Below are 24,592 nucleotides of genomic sequence, written 5' to 3'. Positions count from 1 at the left end.
TTACAGCTGTGAGCCACTACACCTGGCCCCTAGCAGCTCAGCATTAAAACTGCCACAGAATTTGTTACAAATTTGGGTTCTTCAGTGTTTTGGCTATGTGGAATCATGTGATCTTTATATTGGGGTTGGCTTAATCAACCTCTTTTTTTTTTTTTTTTTTGAGATGGAGTCTCGCTCTGTTGCCCAGGCTGGAGTGCATTGGCGCCATCTCGGCTCACTGCAAGCTCCGCCTCCTGGGTTCATGCCGTTCTCCTGCCTCAGCCTCCCGAGTAGCTGGGATTACAGGTGCCCGCCAGCACGCCCGGCTAATTTTTTGTATTTTTAGTAGAGACAGGGTTTCACTGTGTTAGCCAGGATGTTCTCGATCTCCTGACCTCGTGATCTGCTCACCTTGGCCTCCCAAAGTGCTGGGATTACAGGGGTGAGCCACCGCGCCCGACCTAATCAACCTCTTAAATGGTTGTCCCTGAGGAAGTAGGGACACTACGTGTTTCTTTGTGACTGGCTTTGTCTCTTAGCATCATGGTTTTGAGGCTCATCCCATTGTGGTGTGTATCAGTCCTTCATTCTTTTCTATGGCTGAATCCCTGAGGAAGTAGGGAAGTAGAAGGAGGAGCTCCATTACCAGGGACTCCCCCAGGTGAGCCTCCTGGCGGTCCTCCTGCACTTGGGTCCAGCTTGGTAATGATGGGGTTACAGCCTTTCTCCAGCTCTTTCTGCTGACGATCAATTTCTTCCTTCTCTGTCATCTGATTCTTATGGAGCCAGTTGATAATTTCATTACACTTGTCAAGAATCTTCTGTTTGTCCTCACCATTAATCTTGCCTTGACTTTTCTCATCTTCAGCAGTGGCTTTCCTGTTGAATGCATTGGATTCAAATGAATTCTTGACCCACTGCTTCTCATCTTCAGCTTTGTACTGCTCATCTTCCTGGACCATATGCTCAATGTCCTCCTTGCTCAAACGCCCCTTGTCATTCATTAGTGATAGTAATCTTGTTCTTTTTTCCTGTTCTATTTTTTATTTTTTTGAGACATTGCTCTGTTGCCCAGACTAGAGTGTAGTGGTGCAAACTCGGCTCATTGCAGCTTCGACTTCCTGGGCTCAAGTGATCCTTCTGCCTCAGCACCCCCAAGTAGCTGAGACTACAGGTGCACCCTATCACACCCGGCTAATTTTTTTGTATTTTTTTGTAGAAATGGGGTTTCACTATTGTTGCTCAGGATGGTCTCAAACTCCTGGGCTCAAGCAATCCACTTGCCTTGGCCTCCCAACATGCTAGGATTACAGGCGTGAGCCACCACACCCAGCTTCCTGTACTTTTGTCCACAGCAGAGACACTGAGGATGTCACTAGCATCAGTGTCAAGTGACTTCAGTGTGAGGAACACTGTCACAGGAAGTATGCCCGTGAGTTCAAACTTGCCAAGCAGGCCGTTATCCTTGCTCACGGCACGCTCGCCTTCATAAACCTGAGTAAGCACAGCAGGCCGGTTGCCAGAGCAGGTAGTGAAGGTCTGTGTCTGCTTGGTAGGAATGGTACTATTACGCTTAACAAGGACTGTCGTGACTCCGCCAGCAGTTTCAATGGAAGGGAAAGAGGAGGGACATCCAGGAGCAATGAGTCTTGAACATTTTCTGGTTTGTCTCCAGATCAGATGGCTACCTGGGTAGCTGGATCGTAAGCAACAGCTTCATCAGTGTCAACGCTCCTATGCAGTTTTGTTTGTTTTTTTGAGACAGGGTCTCGTACTGTTGCCCACGCTGGAGTGCAGTGGCACAGTCATGGCCCACTGCAGTGTCAGCCTCCTGGGCTCAAGTGATCCTCCTGCCTCAGCCTCCCAAACTGTTGGGATTACAGGCATGAGCCACCGTGCCCAGCCTTCCGTTCTTTTCTATTGAAGAAGTCTTGGGCAAGCTCTGAATCTTGCAGTTAGAAGCCGAACCAGCAACCAGGGTGATGTCATGAATCTGTGACTTGTCTAGTTTGGCATCTCAAAGGGCTTCTTCTACGGGGTCCAGGATGCTATGGAACATTTCAGCATTCGATTCTTCAAATCGGGCATGGTAATGGAGGTATAGATGTCAATTCCTGCCTAGAGAGAATCAATCTCAATACTGGCCTGGGTGCTGGAAGAGAGAGTACACTTTGCATGTTCACAAGCCGCATGAAGGTGTGGGGGCAGCTCTTTCTTTTTCTTTTTTTTTTTTTTTGAGACGGAGTCTCCCTCTGTCACCCAGGCTGGAGTGCAGTGGCCTGATCTCTGCTCAATGCAATCTCTGCCCCCTGGGTTCAAGCAATTTTCATGCCTCAGCCTCCTGAATAGCTGGGATCACAGGCGCCCACCACTATGCCTGGCTAATTTTTGGAAAAAAAATTATTTTTTGAGACAGAGTCTTGCTCCTGTCACCCATGCTGGAGTGCAATGATGCGATCTTGGTTCACTGCAACCTCTGCCTCCTGGGTTCAAGTGATTCTCTTACCTCAGCCTCCCAAGTAGCTGGGATTTCAGGTGCCTGCCACCACACCCAGCTAATTTTTTTTTTTTTTTTTGAGATGGAGTCTCGCTCTATCATCCAGGTTGCAGTGCAGTGGTGTGATCTCGGCTCACTGCCACCTCCTCTTCCCGGGTTCAAGCGATTCTTCTGCCTCAGCTTCCCGACTAGCTGGGACTACAGGAACGTGCCACCATGCCCGGCTAATTTTTTGTATTTTTAGTAGAGTCGGGGTTTCACTGTGTTAGCCAGGATGGTCTCAATCTCCTGACTTTGTGATCTGCCTGTCTCAGCCTCCCAACGTGCTGGGATTACAGGCATAAGCCACCGTGCCCAGCCACACCCAGCTAACTTTTGTATTTTTAGTAGAGATGGGGTTTCCCCATGTTGGCCAGGCTGGTCTTGAATTCCTGACCTCAATGATCCATCCACCTTGGCGTCCCAAAGTACTGGGATTATAGGCATGAGCCACCATGCCCGGCCAGCTCTCCTGTTCTCACTGAGGTCCTTCTTATGCTTGCACTTGAGTTCAGCAATGCAACGGCTGTCCATTTGGTTGCAAAGTCTTCTCCACCTTCTCCAGCAGTAGATTTGACTTCAAAAATTTCATCCTCAATAGTGAGGACTGACACATCAAAAGTGCCACCTCCCGCACGCCTATAGTCCTGCTACTTAGGAGGCCAAGGTGGGAGGCTCTCTTGATCCCAGGAGGTTGAGACCAGCCTGGGCAACATAGTGAGACCTCATCTTTACGAAAAATAAACAAAAATTAGTTGGGCATGGTGGCAAACACCTGTAGTCCCAGCTATTTGGGAGGCTGAGGTGGGAGGATCGCTTGAGCTCAGGAGAGCAATGTTGTAGTAGGCCAAGATCGTGCCACTGCACTCCAGCCTGTGTGACAGAATGAGACCTTGTCTCAAAAAATAAAATAAAATAAAATAAAATAAAATAAATAAATAAAATTTTAAAAAGTGCTACCTCCCAGGTCAAAGATCAGCACATTTCTTTCAGCTCCAACCTTTTGGTTTAAGGCATAAGCAATAGCAGCAGCAGTTGGCTCATTGATAATTCTAAGTCCATTGAGACCAGCAATAGTTCTAGCATCTTTTTGGTAGCCTGATGCTGAGTCATTAAAGTAGGCTGGCACTGTGAGCACAGCATTGGTAACAGTCTTCCCAAGGTAGGCTTCTGCAATTTCCTTCATCTTTGTCACAACCATAGGGAACATCTCTGGATAGAAGTTTTTTGTTTTGAGGCAGGGTCTCATTCTGTTGCCCAGGTTGGAGTGCAGTAGTTGCCCAGTAGTTGGAGTGCCCAGGTTGGAGTGCTCACTGCAGCCTTGACTTCCCGGGTTCAAGCGATCCTCCTGCCTCAGCCTCCTGAGTAGCTGGGACTAGAGGCACATGCCACCACACCTGGCTAATTTTTGTATTTTTAGTACAGACAGGGTTTCACCATGTTGCCCAGGCTGGTTTCGAACTCCTGGGCTCAAGCAATCCACCCACCTCAGTCTCTCAAAGTGCTGGGATTACAGGTGTGAGCCACCACACCTGACCTGAAGCTTTTTGTTTTTCCCTTGTTCTCTCCTTGGACCTTGGGCCTGCCAGCATCACTCACCACCATGAAGGGCCAGTGCTTCTTATCAGACCAGACAACAGTATGATCAAATCCGCATCCAATAAGACATTGGCCATCAAAAACTGTGTTGTTGGGGTTCATTGCAACTTGATTCTTTGTGGCAGCACCAATCAATCGTTCAGTAGCCGTAAAGGTGACATAGCTTGGAGTGGTTCAGTTTCCCCAATCATTGACAATTAACTTTACCTTTTTGTGCTGGACAATACCCACACAAGAGTTGGTGGAACCAAGATCAACACTAAATGCAGGTCCCTTAGAAAACGGTTGCTGGCATGCAGGCCTGGCTCGGATTGTGAAGAGATTCATAGGAACCCTAAAAGCAGTGGCCATATTCAATGAGACCCTAATTAAAAAAAAATTTTGGAGACATGGGATCTCATTGTATTGCCCAGGCTGGTCTCTAGCTCCTGGGCTCAAAGTGATCCTCCCGCCTTGGCCTCCCAAAGTGTTAGAATTACAGGCATGAGCCACCATGCCCGGCCCTAAATTATTCAGTTTAAAATGGTTAACTTTTTGTTTTGTGAATTTTACCTCAATTAAAAAAAATGAATAAAAGGAACCCCCTGCACCTCCCCCCCACCAAAAAAAAAAAAAGCCAGGTTCATGCTCTCTGATGTCTGCCTCCTTCACCCAGGACAACCTTTGACTCCAGCATGAGGGGCTCTGAGAACCAAGATTCGCAGGCCCCCTGGAATTTCCCCCATATCAAGGCCCATATGTCCATATGCCTGGCATTTTCCTTTCCTGGTGAACATCTAGACTTGGGGATACTCCACCTTGCCCTTCTGCCCTGGGAATGATGCCAGCGTTAGTGTTGGCCCAGAATCCAGGGGCTCCACTGATGCTGCCTAGGTAGCCTTCTCCCTCCACATCTTCCCTCTGCACTGGCTTCACTATCAGGCAGGCTCTGTCCCATCGGGGCAGGTGTTGCTCCTCCCACTTAACAGGGTCTCAGGTCTGAGCCTGGCTGGCCAGGCATGGGTCACATGTCTATCCTTGAACCCCTCATCATAGCCAGGGGCACAGACCGCTCTGATTGCCCAGGCAGAGGGAATGGGCAAAATGCCTTCCATGGAACTGTGTGTGTGTGTGTGTGTATGTGTATGTGTGTGTGTGTGTGTGTCTCTCTGGGGGCACCACACATCTATTCTCCAAGGTCCATAAGCCCTGTCTCCCCTGAAGAGTGAAGCCCAGAGCAGGGAGGGGCTTCCCCAGGATCACACAACCAAGAGTCCCTGACCTGACCAGGCATTCATTTCCCCATGCCGTGGGTCAAAGGCTCAGGGACCTGCTTCTGACTGTGACCAACAACGCATTGAGCCAGGGCAGATCTGTGAAATGTGAGGCACACACAAAGTATGGGATCTGAGTTTGCTGACAGCATGGTGGAAGTGGATAAGAGGCCTTGGGGAAGGGGACAGGGTGTGGGAAGCTCAGCGGGAAACCCTACCCTGCTAAAACATCCATAGCCAGGGCTGGGCTGGGAGCCTGCCTTCCCATGAGAAGGCGGGACTGTCTTTTTGTGGGTACTCTCTTCGTCTAACAAGCACTTAGCGAAGACCTGCTGTGTGCCACGTGCTGGGAACATGGCAGTGCTAAAACAAAAGCCTCAGCTTTCACGGAGATTACATCCCAGAGGTGGTGCTCCATTCATCCCACAAGCATTTACTGAGCACCTACTGTGTGCTAGGTATAGAGACAGGTGTTGGAGATCTGGTGGTGGGCAAGAAGATAAAGATTCCTGTGTTCATGGACACCGAACAGATAAATAGACAAGAAACTTCTCAGGCGGTGATGAGAGCTGTGGAGAAAATGAAATCAGCAAGGGTTGGCAATGATGGGGGTGGCCATAGAGCAGGTAGTCAAGGAGGCCTTCCTAGAAGAGGTGATGTTGGCTGTTTCACATGTAATGAGTCTCTCCGCATGTTTAAAACCAAACTTATACTCTTTTCTCTGAGTCTTGGTCCTGTCCCCCTGCTCAAGTTGCTGAGATGTCCAGACCAGGAACCTGGCCACTGCATCGATTCCTCCCATCCCTTCACCTCCCACTTCTAACCTGTGACCATCTTGTACAGTTTTTCAAAGCTGTTCCCTTTTCCAAGCCACCATCATCTTTCACTTGGACCCAGCCAGCATCTTTTGCTCAGAATCTCAATGTTTGAGAGGCATCCAGGTTGTCGCATGTATTTCTTCTTCTTTTTTTTTTTTTTGAGATGGAGTTTCGCTCTTGTTGCCCAGGCTGGAGTGCGATGGCGCAATCTTGGCTCACTGCAACCTCCACCTCCTGGGTTCAAGCGATTCTCCTGCCTCAGCCTCCCGAGTAGCTGGGACTACAGGCACATGCCACCACGCCCAGCTAATTTTTGTATTTTTAGTAGAGGCGAGGTTTCACCATGTTGGCCAGGCTGGTCTTGATCTCCTGACCTCAGGTGATCCGCCCGCCTCGGCCTCCCAAAGTGCTGGGATTATAGGCATGAGCCATCGTGGCTGGCTCTCCTGGTTATTTAATGTCAATGGGAACTGTATTTCTTTTCATGGCTAAGCACTATTCCATCAAATGGATGTACCACAATTTGTTTCTCCATATATCTGTGGATGAATATTTGAGTTGTTGCTAGTTTCTGGTGTTTCTGAATAAAGTTGCTATGAATAGTCGCATACAGGTCTTTGTGTGGTCATGTTTTCATTTTCCTTTGGTAAATACTTTGGAGTGGGATTACTGGGTTGTACATGGTGAGTTTCTGTTCTTTTTTTTGAGACAGAGTCTTGCTCTGTCACCCAGGCTGGAGTGCAGTGGTGCAATCTTGGCTCACTGCAACCTCCGCCTCCCAGGTTTAAACGATTCTTCTGCCTCAGCCTCCCGAGTAGCTGGGACGACAGGCACACGCCACCACGCCTGGCTAATTTTTGTATTTTTAGTAGAGACGGGGTTTTGTCATATTGGTCAGGCTGGTCTCGATCCTGACCTCAGGCGATCCACTCATCTTGGCCTCCCAAACTGCTGGGATTACAGGCGTGAGCTACTGCACCCGGCCTTTTTATTTTTTTTTTTGAGACGGCGTCTTGCTCTGTCACCCAGGCTGGAGTGCAGTGGTGCGATCTCGGCTCACTGCAAACTCCACCTCCCAGGTTCAAGCGATTCTCCTGCCTCAGCCTCCCAAGTAGCTGGGATTACAGGCGCCCACCACCATGCCCAGCAAACTTTTGTATTTTTAGTAGAGACGGGGTTTCACCATGTTGACCAGGCTGGTTTCAAACTCCTGACCTCAGGTGAATCCGCCCACCTCAGCCTCCCACAGTGCTGGGATGACAGGCATGAGCCACCTTGTCTGGCAGAGTTTCTGTTCATTTTTACAAGAAATTGCCAATTTGTTTTCCAGAGTGGCTATACCATTCTACCTTCCCATCAGCAGTATGGACGTTCAGTTGTTCCACATCCTCACCAGCACTTGGTGTTGTCAGTCTTTTTAATTTTGGCCTTTCTAATTGGAACATGGTATTAGCTCATTTGGTTTCAATTTGCATTTCTCTGACGTGTAATGACACTGGGCATCTTTTCATTGCTTATTAGCCAGTATATCATATTATAGCTTTTTTTTTTTGAGACCGTCTCACTCTGTCACCCAGGCTGGAGTGCAGTGCTGCAATCTTGGCTCACTGCAAGCTCTGCCTCCTGGGTTCACGCCATTCTCCTGCCTCAGCCTCCCAAGTAGCTGGGACTATAGGCGCACGCCACCATGCCCAGCTAATTTTTTGTATTTTTAGTAGAGACGGGTTTTCACCAGGTTAGCCAGGATGTTCTCGATCTCCTGACCTTGTGACCCACCCACCTCGGCCTCCCAAAGTGCTGGGATTACAGGCGTGAGCCACCACGCCCGGCCCAGATTACAGCTTTTTATAAAATATCTGTTAAAATCTTTTGCCTGGGCCAGGCATGGTGGCTCATGCCTGTAATCCCAGCACTTCAGGAGGCCGACGTGGGAGGACTGCTTGAGTGCAGGAGTTCGAGAGCAGCCTGGGCAACATGGTGAAACTCCGTCTCTACCAAAAATACAAAAAAAAAAAAAAAAAAAAAAAAAAAAATTAGCCAGGCGTGGTGGCACATGCCTGTAGTCCCAGCTACTTGGGAGGCTGAGATGGGAGGATGGTTTGAGCCTGGGAGGCAGAGGTTGTAGTGAGCGGAGATCGTGCCACTGCACTCTAGCCTGGGCAACAGGACCAAACCCTGTCTCAAACACACACACACACACACACACACACACACACACACACATATCTTTTGCCTGTCTTTAGATTGGGTTGCTTATCTTATTATTGGGTTGTAAGACTTCATTATATAGATCTGGCCTTCAGATTCTGTCAGATATATATATCAAGAAAATTTTTTTTCTCAGTCAGTTGGTATCTTATCTTTTTGTTTCTCTGATGGTATCTTTCCTTTCCTTTTCCTTTCCCTTTTCCTTCCTCCCTCCATCCCTCCCTCCCTCCCTCCCTCTCTCTCTCTTTTTTAACAGGTTTTAAAAACAACCTTTATCTTTTTTAAAGTCAATATGGGCCGGGTGCAGTGGCTCACACCTGTAACCCCAGCACTTTGGGAGGGTGAGGCCGGCAGATCACCTGAGGTCAGGAGTTCGAGAACAGCATGGCCAACATGGCAAAACTCTGTCTCTACTAAAAATACAAAAATTAGCCAGGCATGGTGGCACACACCTGTAGTCCCAGTTACTTGGGAGGCTGAGGCAGGAGAAATGCTTGAACTCGGGAGGTGGAGGTTGCAGTGAGCCAAGATTGCACTCTGGCCTGGGCAACAGGGCAAAATCCTGTCTCAAAAAAACAAAACAAAAAAAACCCCCAAACCTACTGAAGTCCAATTTTTAATTTTTTCTAGTTTATGCTCTTTGAGTCTTAAGAAATCTTTCTCCATCCTAAAGTTGTAAAGATTTTCTATTTTATTATTTTTAGTTCCTTTTTTTTTTTTTTTGAGATAGAGTCTTGCCCTGTGGCCCAGGCTGGAGTGCAATGGCACAATCTTGGCTCACTGCAACCTCCACTTCCCGGGTACAAGTGATTCTCCTGCCTCAGCCTCCCGAGTAGCTGGGATTACAGGCATGTGCCACCATGCCTGGCTAATTTTGTGTATTTTTTTTTTTTTTTTTGAGACGGAGTCTCGCTCTGTTGTCCAGGCTGGAGTGCAGTGGCGCAATCTCAGCTACTGCAACCTCCACCTCCAGGCTTCAAGCAATTCTCCTGCCTCAGCCTCCCAAGTAGCTGGGACTACAGGCGCACACCACCACGCCCGGCTAATTATTTGTATTTTTAATAGAGCCAGGGTTTCACCATATTGGTAAGGCTGGTCTCGAACTCCTGACCTCAGGCGATCCACCTGTCTCGGCCTCCCAAAGTGCTGGGATTACAGGCATAAGCCACCATGCCCGGCCCAATTTTTTGTATCTTTAGTAGAGATGAGGTTTCACCATGTTGGCCAGGCTGGTCTCAAAATCCTGACCTTGTGATCTGCCCGCCTCAGCCTCCCAGAGTGCTGGGATTACAGGCATGAGCCATCGTGCCCGACCTTATTTACTTATTTTTTAGAGACAGGGTCTCACTCTGTCGTTCAGGCTGGGGTGCAGTGGCGTGATCCTAGTTCACTGCAGCCTTGACCTCCTGGGCTCAAGCGATCCTCCTACCTCAGGTTCCTGAGTAGCTGGGACTACAGGCATGCGCCACCACACCCAGCTAATTAAAAAAAAAATTTTTAAGAGATGGGTTCTTACTATTTGGCCCAGGCTGGTCACTAACTCAGGCGATCCTCCCACCTTGTTTGGCCTCCCAAAGTGCTGGGATTACAGGCGTGAGTGAGCCATTGTGCCCGGCCACCCCTATTTTCTTCTAGAGATTTTAGAGTTTAGCTTTTATGTGTAAGAGTTTGATTTATTTTGAGTTAATTTTTATGTATGGCATGAGGTAAGTATGAAGGCTGTTTTTTTCTATATGAATATCCAGTTATTCCAGCTCAATTTGATGAAAAGACTAATCTGGATTTTTCCCTTCGAATCTCCATTTTTCCCATTACTTAGGTCCAAAAGTTCAGAGTCCTTTTTATTTTTATTTTTTATTTTTTGTAGAGACGAGGTCTCCACCCACCTCGGCCTCCCAAAGTTCTGGGATTGCTGGTGTGAGCCACTGTGTCCAGCCCTGGGTAATATTTTTATTATTTGTAGAGATGGGGTCTCCCTGTGTTGCCCAAGCTGGTCTCAAACTCCCAGGCTCAAGTGATCCTCCTGCCTCGGCTTCCCAAAGTGCTGGGATTACAGGTGTAAGCCAGCATATCTGGCCCTGGAGTTATTTTTTTTCTTTTCTTTTTTTTTTTTTTGAGACAGAGTTTTGCTCTGTCGCCCGGGCTGGAGTGCAGTGGGGCGATCTCAGCTCACTGCATCCTCTGCCTCCTGGGTTTAAGCAATTCTCTGCCTCAGCCTCCCGAGTAGCTGGGATTACAGGCGCCCACCACCACACCTGGCTAATTTTTTTTGTATTTTTAGTAGAGACGGGGTTTCACCATCTTGGCCAGGCTGATCTTGAACTCCTGACCTCGTGATCCACCCACCTTGGCTTCCCAAAGTACTGGGATTACAGGCATGAACCACTGTGCCCGGCCCCTGGAGTTATTCTTAACTCCTTTTCTTCCTTCCTCTCTCTCTCTCTGTCTCTCTCTCATTCCCCACATGCAACCTATCATCAAATTTTACATATATCTTAAATATATATTAATGTGGTTTGGCTGTGTCCCCACTGAAATCTCAACTTGAATTGTATCTCCCAGAATTCCCATGTGTTGTGGGAGGGACCTGGGAGAGGTCATTGAATCATGGGGGCTGGTCTTTCCCGTGTTATTCTCATGAGAGTGAATAAGTTTCATGAGATCTGATGGGTTTATCAGGGGTTTCTGCTTTTGCTCCTTCCTCATTTTCTCCTGCCGCCACCATGTAGGAAGTGCCTTTTGCCTCCCGCCATGACTCTGAGGCCTCCATAGCCACATGGAACTGTAAGTCCAATTAAACCTCTTTTTGGCCGGGTGCAGTGGCTCATGCCTGTAATCCCAGCACTTTGGGAGGCTGAGGAGGGCGGATCAAGAGGTCAGGAGTTCGACACTTGGACACAGGATGGGGAACATCACACACTGGGGCCTGTCGTGGGGTGGGGGGAGTGGGGAGGGATAGCATTAGGAGATATACCTAATGTAAATGACAAGTTAATGGGTACAGCACACCAACATGGCACATGTATACATATGTAACATACCTGCACGTTGTGCACATGTACCGTATAACTTAAAGTATTAAAAAAAAAAAGAGGTCAGGAGTTCAAGACCAGCCTGGCCAACATGGTGAAACTCCATCTCTACTAAAAATACAAAAAATTAGCCAGGCCTGGTGGCAGCTGTAATCCCAGCTACTCAGGAGGCTGAGGCAGGAGAATCACTTGAACCCAGGAGGCAGATGCAGTGAGCTGAGACTGCGTCACTGCACTCCAGCCTGGGTGACAGAGTAAGACTCCATCTCAAACAAAAACAAAAAAATCCCAAAAATCTCTTTTTGTTCCCAGTTGTGGGTATGTCATTGTCAGCAGTGCAAAAATGGATGAATACAGTAAATTGGTACCAGGAGTGGAGTGTTGCTGAAAAGATAGGCAAAAATGTGGAAATGACTTTGAAACTGTAACAGGCAGAGATTGGAACAGTTTGGAGGGCTCAGAAGAAGACAGGAAAACGTGGGAATGTTTCAAACTTCCTAGAGATTTGTTGAATGGCTTTGCCAAAATGCTGATAGTGATATGGACAATAAAATTCAGGCTGAGGTGGTCTCAGATGGAGATGTGGAACTTGTTGGGAACTGGAGCACAGGTGACTCTTGTTATGTTTTAGCAAAGAGACTGGCAGCATTTTGCCCCTGCCCTAGAGATCTGTGGAACTTTGAACTTGAGAGAGATGATTTAGGGTATCTGGTAGAAGAAATTTCTAAGCAGCAAAGCATTCAAGAGGTAACTTGCAGGCTGGGAGCGGTAGCTCAAGCCTGTAATCCCAGCACTTTGGGAGGCCAAGGTGGGCAGATTACCTGAGGTCAGGAGTTCAAGACCAGTCTGGCCAACATGGTGAAACCCTATCTGTAATAAAAATACAAAAAATTAGCCATGTGCAATGGCCTGCGCCTGGTGCCAGCTACTTAGGAGGCTGAGACAGAAGAACTGCTTGAACTCAGGAGGCAGAGGTTGCAGTGAGCTGAGATCACACCACTGCACTCCAGCCTGGGCAACAGAGCAAGACTCTGTCTCAAAAAAAAAAAAAAAAAAAAAAAAGAAAAGAAAAAAATAAGAAGTAACTTGTAATAGAAAGAAAAGCCCATTTTCTGGGGAGAAATTCAAGCCGGCTGCAGAAATTTGCATTACGTAGCAAGGAGCCTAATGTTAATCCCCAAGACCATGGAGAAAATGTCTCCAGGCCATGTCAGAGAACTTCCCGGCAGCCCCTTCCATCACAGGTCCAGAGGCCCAGGAGGAAAAAGTGGTTTTGTGGGCCAGGCCCTGGGTTCCTGTGCTGTGTGCATCCTAGGGACTTGGTGTCCTGTGTCCCAGCTGCTCCAGCCATGGCTGAAAGGCACCAACAAAGAGCTTGGGCTGTGGTTTCAGAGGGTGGAAGCCCCAAGCCTTGGCAGCTTCCACGTGGTGTTGAGCCTGTGGGTGCACAGAAGTCAAGAATTCAGGTTTGGGAACCTCTGCCTAGATTTCAGAAGATGTTTGGAAATGCCTGGATGTCCAGGCAAAAGTTTGCTGCAGGGGCGGGGCCCTCATAGAGAACCTCTGCTAGGGGGGTGCAGAAGGGAAATGTGGGGTTCAGAGCCCCCACACAGAGTCCCTACTGGGGTACTGCCTAGTGGAGCTGTGAGAAGAGGGCCACCATCCTCCAGACTCCGGAATGGTAGGTCCACTGACAGCTTGCACTGTGTGCCTGGAAAAGCCACAGATACTCACCACCAGCCCGTGAAAGCAGCCAGGAGGAAGCCTGTACCCTGCAAAGCCACAGGAGTGGAGCTGCCCAAGACCATGGGAACCCATCTCTTGCATCAGCGTGACCTGGATGTGAGACCTGGAGTCAAAGGAGATCATTTTGGAGCTTTAAAATTTGACTGCCCCACTGGATTTCAGACTTGCATGGGCCCTGTAACCCCTTTGTTTTGGCCAATTTCCCCCATTTGGAACAGCTGTATTTACCCAATACCTGCATCCCCACTGTATCTAGGAAGTAACTAGCTTGCTTTTGATTTTACAGGCTCATAGGCAGAAGAGACTTGCCTTGTCTCAGACGAGACTTTGGACTGTGGAATTTTGGGTTAATTCTGAAATTAGTTAAGACTTTGGGGGACTGTTGGGAAGGCATGATTGGTTTTGAAATGTGAGGAGATGAGATTTGGAGGGGCCGTGGCGAAATGATATGGTTTGGCTGTGTCCCCACCAAAATCTGAACTTGAATTGTATCTCTCAGAATTCCCACGTGTTGTGGGTGGGACCCAGGGGGAGGTCATTGAATCATGGGGGCCAGTCTTTCCTACGCTATTCTTGTAATAGTGAATAAGTCTCACGAGATCTGAAGGGTTTATCAGGGGTTTCCGCTTTTGTTTCTTCCTCACTTTCTCTTGCCACTGCCATGTAAGAAGTGTCTTTCACCTCCCGCCATGATTCCAAGGCCTCCTCAGCCATGTGGAACTGTAAGTCCAATTAAACCTCTTTTTGTTCTCAGTTTCGGGTATGTCTTTATCAGCAGTGTGAAAACGGACTAATACATATATCCATTAAATATATATCTATACTTAACCACTTCTCTCCACCTCCACTGCTCCACTCTAAGCCACCACCATCGCTTGCTTGGACTACTGCAGTAGTGTCCTCCCTGATCTCCTGGCTTCTACTCTCATTCCCTGCAGTCCCTCCTCCCATAGCAGTCAGGGACCATGTTAAATCTAACACAGACCATGTCCCTCCTCTGCTCAAAACCCTCCCATGGCTCCTCATTCTTCTTAGAGTAAAAGCAAAATCTTTCCTCTGGCCCCTAAGCCCCTAGGTCACCTGGCTTTCTGGCTTTGCCAATAATCTCTGATCTATTGTGTTTTTTTTTTCTTTTTTTTTTTTCTTGACAGAGTCTTGCTCTGTCACCCAGGCTGGAGTGCAGTGGTGCAATCTCAGCTCACTGCAACCTCTGCCTCCTGGGTTCAAGTGATTCTCCTGTCTCAGCCTCCCAAGTAACTGGGATTATAGGTGTACACCACCATGCCTGGCTAATATTTTTTTTTTTTTTTTTTTTTTTTTTTTTTGTATTTTTAGTAGAGACAGGGTTTCACCATGTTGGCGAGGCTGGTCTTGAACTCCTGACCTCAAGTGATCCACCTGCCTCGGCCTCCAGAAGTGCTGGGATTACAGGCGTGAGCCACTGCGCCCGGCCAGCTGACCTATTTTCCTACTATTCTTCCCTTTGCTCACTTGCCTCCACTGGTCTCGTTGTTCTTCAAACATGCCCAGGATGGCCCCATTTCAGGGCTTTTGCACTTGCTGTTCTCTCTGCCTAGGACATCCTTCTCCCAGATAGCCACATGGCTCCCTCCCTCATTCCTCCAGGTCTGTCCTCAGAGAGGCCTTCCCTGACCACCTTGTCTAAAAGCTGCATGTCCAGCCTGGGCAAGATAGCAAGACCCCCCATCTCTACAAAAAATTAAAAAAAATTAGCCAGGTGTGGTGGTACACAAGTCCCAGCTACTTGGGAGGCTGAGGTGGGAGGATCGGTTAAACCCAGGAGTTCAGGTTACAATGAGCTGTGATTGTGTCACTGCACTCCAACCTGGGTGACAAAAAAAAACAAAAAACAAAAAACAAAAAGCAAAAACCCTGCACTCCCAGGCTTTCTGCCCCATTGCCTTAGCGTACAGTCCTAGCACGAATCACTTCCAGAACTCATTTGTGTTGTCTTGATTCCTGGCTGCACCTACTTACCTGGTTCAGGAACAGTGCCTGGCACACAGTAGGCGCTTAGTGAGAGGCTGTACAATGGAGAGCTGACCCTGGTCTGTCCTGTTCTTCCTGCTTTCAGGCCAGGACTGAATAGTGATTGGGAGGTGGCGAGTGGTGGAGAAGAGGCGGCAGGAACAGGAAGGAAGGGTTCAAGGAGGTGGAACTGTGTTATTTTGGGCAGGGCAAAAACAACAGCAATTCCTATTTCTTGAGAGCTCTCTGTTGTGCCGTGCACTTTACATATCATGATCGTCTTTATTTTCCGGATGAGGAAACGGAGGCTTAGAGAAGCGAAATGATTTCTCCAAGCTCCCACAGTGTTCAGTGGCCTAGTGCGACTCGAACTCACGTCTGCCTAATTCCAGAACTTTCTCTCTTCACCTGGAGCCAGGGGAAGCTTGTGAGACGCCCTGTCTGTATGGAACAGTGCTGTATGCAAATGTCCTGGATTCAGCTGCCTTTTCTGCCAATCACACATTTTTCAGGAATTAGAGCTATTTTTCTAATTTAACTAGGCATTAAATTTGCTAAACCTGGCAACCCAGGTTTAGCAAATATTTTTATTATTTGTAGAGATGGTGGTCTCCCTATGCTGCCCAGGCTGGTCTTGAACTACTAGGCTCAAGCAATCCTCCTGCCTTGTCCTCGGGGGGAGTTCGGACTTAAGCCTAGGACTTCAGCGAATGGCCCGCCCAGGACCCCCAAATGCTTTTGCAGGCTAATCCACGACCTGGGCCGGTCCTTACCTTTGGAATCGCAATGAGCTTCCCGGGCTCCAATCCTCTTTTCTGGGCTAGGGCACTGGGGAGTCGCGAGCCAGGAGCGTACCCTTTAAGAGTGATTTCGAGGGCGGGCTCACGGGGGCGAGCCGGTTCGGGGCCTGCCAATCGGGAGGCGGGAAGAAGGCGGGGGCGGGCCCGGCGCGAGCAGGCTGGGAAGGGTTAAAGGGGCGCGCCCGTGAGTCGCGGACTGTCCGGTTGCGCCCGCCTCCTTCTGTCGGATCCGCGCTCTCCCGCGGCTGCGCCGGCCCGGCCGCCCAGGAGACAAAGCGCTGCCGCCGCCGTCGCCGCCGCCGCAACCGGGCCAGTCCCGAACCATGGCCGGGCCACCTCGCAACCTCGCGCCTCCGGTCCCGTCGCCGCCCTAGGCCTGCGCTGCGAGGTAAGGCGGGCCTGGCGGGGGGACCTGCACGGGGACACGGGACCCGGGTCGGGCCGCCCTGGGCCTCGGGGTCCCCCGGCCACTTGGAGAGCGCGTTGTGAGGATCTTCCCCGCTGGGACTCCGCACCAGTGGTGACTTCTCCAGCTGCCGAGGCGAACTTGGCCGATGACCACCCTCCCCTCCCTCAGCCCATAGGGACGTCTGCCGCTGGTGGGGACTGCGGACAAGCCCCCCATTCTGCCGCTGATCACCCATCTGGGGCTCTGGCTGTCCTTTAAGCAACTTAAGAGAGCTCCCACGCACAACACACAAAGGGACAGAGGGCAGCCGGGAGCAGGGCCACACCTGGAGAAGCAGCCCCTGCCGTGGGCGAGGGGGCTGCCTGTGTCTGGACCGCGGTGCTGGCGTGTCCCTGGGGTCCCTGCTGGGGCGGTGACGGCCAGGCTGCTCTTTAGTGTTCTTGGCACACATGTTTTTCAGCCTGTGCCTGCCACACCCTCTTCCCCACGCCCGCTGCTGGGGGACACTGAGGGCAGCTGGATTCAACCCCAGGACCTGCGGTTCTGGCTTCTTTCCTTGAAGTGAGTGCCAAAATGCCATGCTTCAGTCTCCCAGGAGACCAGGGTTCCGGGGCCAGCTGTGCCCCTGGAGATCTTGGATGAATTATTTGCCTTTTTGACAGCTCTTTCCCTGAAAGCTCACTACCCACCAAGTATTTTGCAAAATGACTCTTCAGGAGTAAATTCACTCAGCCCTTAGAGGGATGGAAGTTAAAGTCCCCATTTTGCAGATGAGGCTGAGAAGATCCCGACTCACATCAGCTAACATTTGCAATCCATTTCCCATAGTTTGCCAGTGGGTTTTCCTTCTTTTAGCTCATGCACCCTCGCCACACAGCTCAATTTAACAGAGGAGGAAACTGAGGCTTGGAAAGGTGAAACGACTTGTCCAAGGTCCTCCAGCCTGGACCTGTGGAGGCAGGAACTTTGCCTTGGGAGTAGAGCCGGGCCAGGCTCCCTCCAGCTTCCTGTCTGGCCATGGGCTGTTGAATCAGCAGCAGTGCCTACAGTGGACTCTGAACTTCTTGGAAAACAGTGTGGGGAGATAAGGCAGGGGCCAGGCCTTCGCTCCAGGCAAGGCTGGCGCCTGTGCCCCTGCAGCTTCCTGTCTTCCCCGTTCTGGTGGAGGCAGGGGTCACGGGCAGAGCTGGGTCCTGTGCCTGCTGGTGACCTTGAACCAGTTTGGCCTCCATCTAGGCAGTCGGGGGAGGAGGGTTGCTGAGCAGGAGAGAAGTTGCTATTCCTTTGGCCTTGATGGGGTGGAGAGACCCCAAGATCAGCTCCTTTATTTGGGTGGCTTGCCTGGAGCATGTGATTCTGGGCACAGTTGTATGCCTCTGGCCAACTTATTGAACCTCCCTGTGTCCATTTCCACATCTGTGAATGTGGGGTGAGACCCCTTGTCTTGGGGCTGTTGAGAGGTTTCAGAAGATACCTGCAGAATGAATCAAACAGCTGTGTGAGTACCTACTGCATGCCAGGCACTGGAATTCAGACCACAAACAACCCTGCAGGCAAAAATGACCCAGGTATTAATTTCACGTGGAGGCACAGGAGAGGGACTGGGGGGCTTTTTGTGCATAGGGTGGCCAGGGACCGCCTCTCTGAGGAGGTGACAGCTAGGCTGAGACCAAAGGATGGGGAGCTGGCCTTGTGAAGACCTGCAGGCAGACAGCTGGGACCAAGTCTTGGAGGTGGGGATATGTCTGGTGTATTTGAGGAACAGAAAGGAGGCCAGGATGGCTGGAACTGAGTGAACAAGGGGGAAAGAGGTAGGGAAAGGGAACTTGGAAGCCATGGGAGGCTTGGATTTTTTTTTTTTTTTTTTTTTTTGAGACAGAATCTCACTATGTCACCCAGGCTGGAGTGCAGTGGCTTGATCACTCCCAAGTTCAAGGGGTCCTTCCATGTTAGCCTCCCAGAAAGCTAGGACTAGAGGCTTGTGTCACCATGCCCAGCTATTTTTTTTTCTATTTTTTATAGAGATAGGGTCTTGCTATGTTGTCCAGGCTGGTCTCTAACTCAAGCGATCCTCCCCCCTCAGCCTCCCAAAGTGCCAGCATTACAGGTGTGAGCCACCTCACCCTGCCTAAGGATTTAATTTTATGCTGAGAGAAGTAGGGAGCCATGGGAGGGTTTAGAGCAGAGGAGGAGTGTGATTGGACTTAATTTTCACGGGATCCCTCTGTGGGGAGTGGATTTCAGTGTGGCTTGGAGAAGAGCCTAGGAAGGAGGCTTGGATCTTACCTTGAGGAACATGGACAGGGAGGGGCAAGGAGACTTGTGAGGAAGCTACAGCAGCCATCCCAGTGAATGGTGATGGGGCCTAGAATGGGGAGGTGGAGTGGACAGATTAGGCAACTGATTTGGAAGACGCTGGAGAGGGGGATCAACTGGACTTGATGTGCAATCAGATGTGGGGGTGAGAGGGAAACCAAGGGCCATTTGCTGAGATCAGAAGCACAACATGGGGATGTTTGGGGAAAAGCCAAGAAAAATGTGAACTGCAACTACGCTCAGCAGGCACTGTGTGCCTGGCCCCATGCTCCACAAAGTCCATTTAGTCACTGTATCATTGTCACAACAGCCCTGACTTAGGCACTGTTATGATCCCATTTTACAGATGCAGAAACAGAGGCCCAGAGAGGTGAATAGCCTGTCTGGGGTCCCCCATCCCGGATGCTGCAGAGCTGACATTTGAGTCCAGAGAAAAGCGAGCTGAGGCTGGAGCTGAGCAGAGGGCAGGGAGGCAAGTCGTGGCCTGAGAGGTAGGAGCGGAACTGGGCGAGCAGGGCGGGAGGGTCCTATGAGAACTGGGACCAGCATCCACATGGGAGTTGATGGATGGTGGTGTGGGGAATGCGTGAATCCCTGCGGCTTAGAGAGGGACAGCTGTATCTGAGAGGCAGGGTGGGGATTCAACACCTGGAGACTTTGGGGGCTCTGGCCTTGGCCTCCCACTAGGTCAGGACAAACTGACCTCAGTTTCTTTTTTTATTTTAAGTTCCATGATACATGTGCAGAACATGCAGGCTTGTCACATAGATATACGTGTGCCATGGTGGCTTGCTGCACCTATTGCCCCGTTCTCTAAGTTCCCTCCCCTCACCCCCCATCCCCAACAGGCCCCGGTGTGTGTTCTGCCCCTCCCTGTGTCCATGTGTTCTCATTGTTCAACTCCCACTTATGAGTAAGAACATGCGGTATTTGGTTTTCTTTTCCTGTGTTAATTTGCTGAGGATGGTGGCTTCCAGCTTCATCTATTTCCCCGCAAAGGACATGATCTCATTCCTTTTTATGGCTGGATAGTTTTCCATGGTGTGTATGTACCACATTTCCTTTATTCAGTCTATCATTGATTTGGGCATTTGGGTTGGTTGATCTCAGTTTCTAAGTCACAACTCACGTTCCCTCTTCTAGGAAGGCTTCCCTGACTGCCTATGTGGGTGACAGGAGGTGGCAAGGACAACCCCCTCCACCCTAGGATAGGTAGTCCGACAGGGCCTCACTGCGGTCACCTGCTCCCAGGAGGGGCACCACCCTGACCTCATTCCACCAGGCTCTGAGAAAGATGCCACCCAGGCAGGGGAATGAACACTGAGTGCCTACTGCGTACCAGGACTTTATATGCTTTGCTTCTTGAAAAATGTAGCTACCATCCTATGCAGGCTGAGGCTCTGCAGTGGGAGATAAGGTGGGCTCTCAAAATGGCCATGGAAAACCCCAAGGGAAGGTGGCCAGGCCGGGGACGCAGATGCCACCTCCCGACAAGTCCTTCCTGGCCAGCGTTGCCCCATCGTATACTCCTTGGGGGAAGGTGGATGGGGTCACTGTGGCCGACGGCATGGAGTTAGAGTCCTCTATGCTACATGGCATGGGACGGCCCCCTGCCCCTCCTTCCTGTAAGCCTAGCCCTGGGCTTGCATCTTTCCCCAGATTGCTTCTTTTTTTTGAGACGGAGTCTGGCTCTGTCCCCAGGCTGGAGTGTAGTAGTGCGATCTCGGCTGACTGCAACTTCTGTCTCCTGGGTTCAAGCAGTTCTCCTGCCTCAGCCTCCCAAGTACCTGGGATTATAGGCACCCCCCACCATGCCTGGCTATTGTTTTTTTTTTTGAGATGGAGTCTTGCTCTGTCGCCCAGGCTGGAGTGCAATGGCACAGTCTCAGCTCACTGCAACCTCCGCCTCTTGGGTTCAAGCGATTCTTCTGCCTCAGTCTCCCAAGTAGCTGGGATTATGGGCGTGCACCATCTCACCTGGCTGTTTTTTAGTAGAGATGGGGTTTTGCCATGTTGGCCAGGCTGGTCTCGAACTCCTGACCTCAGGTGAGAAGGATTGGCCTTGGCCTCCCAAAGTGCTGGGATTACAGGCGTGAACCACTGTGCCCAGTCCCTGTCTTACTATTTTCCATAGAACATGAGACTACCTGGCAGACGTCTTATCTGTTTGTTAACTGTCTGCTCCCTTTCACTTGCCAGTGGCATTTCAACACCACGAGGGCAGGGACCCTGTCCATCTTTTTTTTTTTTTTTTGGAGACAGACTGTCACATTATTGCCTGGGCTGGAGTGCAATGGCATAATCTCAGCTCACTGCAACCTCCGCCTCCTGGGTTCAGGTGATTCTCCTGCCTCAGCCTCCCGAGTAGCTGGGATTACAGGCGCCTGCCACCACGCCTGGCTTATTTTTTGTATTTTCTAGTAGAGAAGGGATTTCACTATGTTGGCCAGGCTGGTCAACCCTGTCCATCTTGTTATTGCTATATCCCTAGGCCTGGAACAATGCCTGGCACACAATAGATGCTTAATAAACATTTTATGAATGAAGTCAATCTCTACAACTCTCTGAAGTTGGTTCTGCTCATCCATTTCATAGATGAACAAACCAACGTCGAACCACAAAGTCAGGGCTGGGACCTGGCAGGGACTGCAGAAGGCCAGCTGGTCTTGTTCTTGGGATGATGGAAACAGCAGTGCCTGAAATGAGGCCTGGGTTTGGATTTCAGCCCTGCCCAACCTGCTTTGTGACACCAGGGAAGTAGTTAACCTCTCTGTGCCTCTGTTTCCTCATCTGTTGAACTGGAGCCAGGCCAGTCCCTGTGACCTAAGGTCTATTGTGAGATAAAGTGAGTTCATTCCTCTGAAATGTCTGGCATGCAGCAGGAACTCACAACATTATTTCAGGGATACAGGAGGGTAGGAGGTTATGAGGCTGTCTGGGGAGGACTGTGAGACCCAGGTTCCAGTCCTATCTCTGCTTCTTAGGAGTTGTGGGCGCATGGGCCCGCTGCTTCCACCCAAGAGCGTCAATTTCCTCATGTGTGAAATGGGGATGTAGAGTGGCTGCAAGGTCCCCTTGGGGCACTGGGTGACCTAGCGTCAGTGGCCTTGTGCATAACAGCCCTTCTGTGGGGTCCAGGCCCCAGGCTCCCCTCCAGGCCCCGCGATTGCCACCATGAAGCTGAACGAGCGCAGCCTGGCCTTCTACGCCACCTGCGACGCCCCGGTGGACAACGCAGGCTTCCTGTACAAGAAGGGCGGGCGGCACGCGGCCTACCACCGGCGCTGGTTCGTGCTGCGCGGGAACATGCTCTTCTACTTCGAGGACGCGGCCAGCCGCGAGCCCGTGGGCGTCATCATCCTGGAGGGCTGCACCGTGGAGCTGGTGGAGGCCGCCGAGGAGTTCGCCTTCGCTGTGCGCTTCGCGGGGACCCGGGCACGCACCTATGTGCTGGCCGCTGAGAGTCAGGATGCCATGGAGGGCTGGGTCAAGGCCCTGTCGCGTGCCAGCTTTGACTACCTGCGGCTGGTGGTGCGCGAGCTGGAGCAGCAGCTGGCGGCTGTACGCAGCGGGAGTGGCACGACCCTGCCCCAGGCCCAGTCCCTGCCCTTGCCCCCGTCCCTGCTCTCTGCCCCGGCCCCAGTCCCGTCCCTGCCCTCTGCCCCGGCCCCGGTCCCAGCCCTGCCTCTGCCCCGCCGGCCCAGTGCCCTCCCGCCCAAGGAGAATGGCTGCGCTGTCTGGAGCACTGAGGCCACCTTAAAGCCTGGACCCGAGCCCCCTCCACCACCTCCTCGCCGCCGGGCCTCGGCACCCCACGGGCCCCTGGACATGGCCCCCTTCGCCCGGCTGCACGAGTGCTATGGCCAGGAGATCCGGGCCCTGCGCAGCCAGTGGCTCAGCAGCCGGGTCCAGCCCTGAGGCCACCAGGGCACCTGTTTTAGGGGGACACAAGCTCCACGCCCTCTGGGACAGGCCGGGTCCTGGAGAGACTGGGGGAGCAGGTCCTGAGGGAAATCATTGGCAAGGCTGGCCCCCAGGCCCTGAGTGGCCTGGTTTTGGGGGATGCAGGCTCTGAGAAGGTGCTGGATTCTGAGTGGGCCTTTAGGACCATGTGACTCAGAAGGCCTACCCTTGAGGGGAACGTCACACGCAACACTAAGGAGAATCCAGGGCCTGAGGGGGAGGTTTCCTGAGAACTCCAGGCCCAGGCTGGCCTGAGCTGCCCGGCAGAGGCCTGTGCTGGCAACAGGCATTGCCGGGCCTGCAGCTCAGAGGGTCACTGGGACTGAGGACAATCCGTGGCCTGAAAAGCAAATGCACAGTTAGTGCGGCTCCTGACCGGGCCTTCAGGGTGGACAGAGGGAGGATCGGTCATGGCAGCCACACCCCTGTGCCTGGCCTTGCTCCAGGACCTGCCAGAGGAGCTGGCCTGGCTCCGTGCCTGCCTGCCTCCAGGAGCAGGACGGTAGCTTGGAGGGTAGCTTGGGGACACAGGTGCATGTGTTAGTGCAGGACCGGAAGGGTGAGGTGGCCTGGTCCCCGGGGCTCCTGGCCTGGGCCAGCTGAGGCAGGACTCTGCCAGGTCCCCTGCCAGGCCTCATGGTGGTGCTCCTGGTGGCAGTGGGCCCTGTGTCTCTGTGGTGGCTGTCACAGGGCTCTCCGGACACTCCTTGATTGCATCCTTCAGTCTTGGCCCCTGGGCCTGGGGCCCCTTGGGAGCTTGCCTGACCTCCCTTCCTGGGCTGGGTAGCCATGGCCCGAGGTGACCTTCTAGCAGGTTCCCCCGGGGAGGGGAGGCCACCAGCTGACTCACCGCCTAGGAAGGCCCAGGTGCTGACCTAGTGGCGGAGAAAAAACAGCCACACACCGAGTGTGGCTTCCAGAGCCTCTCTTCAGCTCCAGGCAGCCCCATCTAACATGTCTCCTCCTTAGCTCAGTCCCCACCCCCACACTCCCGGTGGGGACCAGGTCTTGCTTGGTTTCGGGGCTGACCGCCGGTCCCCTTTCTTCTCACCACAGTGCCCATTTTTCATCCAGGGAGAACCTCGGGGCTGGGACACCTCCTGGCCCTCACCCTGGGTCATGTTTACAGTCCTCAGTGCCCCACACCGGGGGCCCCCTGAGGACACCTCCACCCTGACCTTGATTTTCCCAAACGCTGCCTCTTGGTGACTGACAGACTCAGCCCGAAACCCCTTCTTTCTGTCTCTGGAGACCCTCGGGCTTGGGGAAATTAGGAGGGGGGTGTGTCTGCAATCAAGGCCTCTGCAGCTCACGGCTGGTCCGGTGGGCTGGGACTTCCGTCTGAATTTTAAATACTTAGGGTTCATTTTTTTTTTTCTGGCAACAAAGCTTGATGTTTTCACTGCTTTAGTTTCCTGTTTGCTGGTGAAAGGGGATATGGTCTGTGACTCTGGGCTTGGCCTGGGGGAACAGTTGTCACTGCCCCCGGGGAGAGGGGCAGCCTGGGCTGGAGAAGCACAGCCAGAGATGGAGCCCCTCGAGAGGGATCCTTGGCTGCTTCATTGTCTTCCCCCCAGCAAGCCCTGCTCTCCTCCACAGGCACCTCTGGGGTCTTGGTACGGTCCCCGCTCACCTCCTTCCAGAGTCCTGAGTGGTGTGGGTGTGGGTGACACAGGATCTGGGGCTTGGGAGGGCTTCGGAGCTGCCCAGAGCCCCGTGTCCTGGCAGACTCAGCTGGTGGGCTGGGGTGTTAACCCCAGTCCTGGTGTAGGTTTACAGACTCTCAAGGTACGTTGGCCCTGGTCTCCTGGGAGAGAGGGGTGAGGGATGTCCCCTACCAAAGCACAAGGTGGGATCAGGCTGCCTCCTGAGTTGGGTGTGGGGGGAGATGTCTGGCAACCTGGCAGGGAGATGCAAGGGCTAAAATAAAATTTTGTCAAGTAA

The 24,592-nt window shown here is 51.6% G+C and overlaps 3 protein-coding genes across 3 annotated transcripts in view; 1 reads left to right on the top strand and 2 right to left on the bottom strand.

The window, feature by feature from the left end:
• Window positions 1–17,839, bottom strand: part of LOC129049346 (uncharacterized) — a 35,119-nt gene extending 17,280 nt beyond the window's left edge. The window contains exons 1-2 of the mRNA XM_054528253.1: window positions 15,934–17,839; window positions 13,160–13,274 (exon numbers count right to left, since the gene is read on the bottom strand). Coding sequence (XP_054384228.1) covers window positions 15,981–16,949 — 969 coding nt within the window. The 5' untranslated portion in view covers window positions 16,950–17,839 and the 3' untranslated portion in view covers window positions 13,160–13,274; window positions 15,934–15,980. The remainder of the gene's footprint in view (window positions 1–13,159; window positions 13,275–15,933) is intronic.
• On the bottom strand, window positions 385–2,259 carry LOC129049347 (heat shock cognate 71 kDa protein-like). Its single transcript, XM_054528254.2, has one exon. It carries the CDS (start codon window positions 981–983, stop codon window positions 564–566), a length of 420 nt encoding a protein of 139 aa, XP_054384229.1. The 5' UTR covers window positions 984–2,259; the 3' UTR covers window positions 385–563.
• Window positions 16,089–24,592, top strand: PHETA1 (PH domain containing endocytic trafficking adaptor 1). The gene is made up of 3 exons (XM_024257430.3): window positions 16,089–16,348; window positions 19,032–19,176; window positions 21,824–24,592. Exon 3 carries the CDS (start codon window positions 21,860–21,862, stop codon window positions 22,601–22,603), a length of 744 nt encoding a protein of 247 aa, XP_024113198.1. The 5' UTR covers window positions 16,089–16,348; window positions 19,032–19,176; window positions 21,824–21,859; the 3' UTR covers window positions 22,604–24,592.

This window comes from Pongo abelii, chromosome 10 (genome assembly GCF_028885655.2).
Source record: "Pongo abelii isolate AG06213 chromosome 10, NHGRI_mPonAbe1-v2.0_pri, whole genome shotgun sequence".
Classification (NCBI taxonomy): domain Eukaryota; kingdom Metazoa; phylum Chordata; class Mammalia; order Primates; family Hominidae; genus Pongo; species Pongo abelii.
This window is presented reverse-complemented; position numbering and strand designations above follow the sequence as displayed.

Excerpts from the sequence above, each read along its gene's own strand:
- LOC129049347 (XM_054528254.2), bottom strand. The coding sequence starts at position 983 with ATGAATGACAAGGGGCGTTTGAGCAAGGAGGACATTGAGCATATGGTC.
- PHETA1 (XM_024257430.3), top strand. The coding sequence starts at position 21,860 with ATGAAGCTGAACGAGCGCAGCCTGGCCTTCTACGCCACCTGCGACGCC.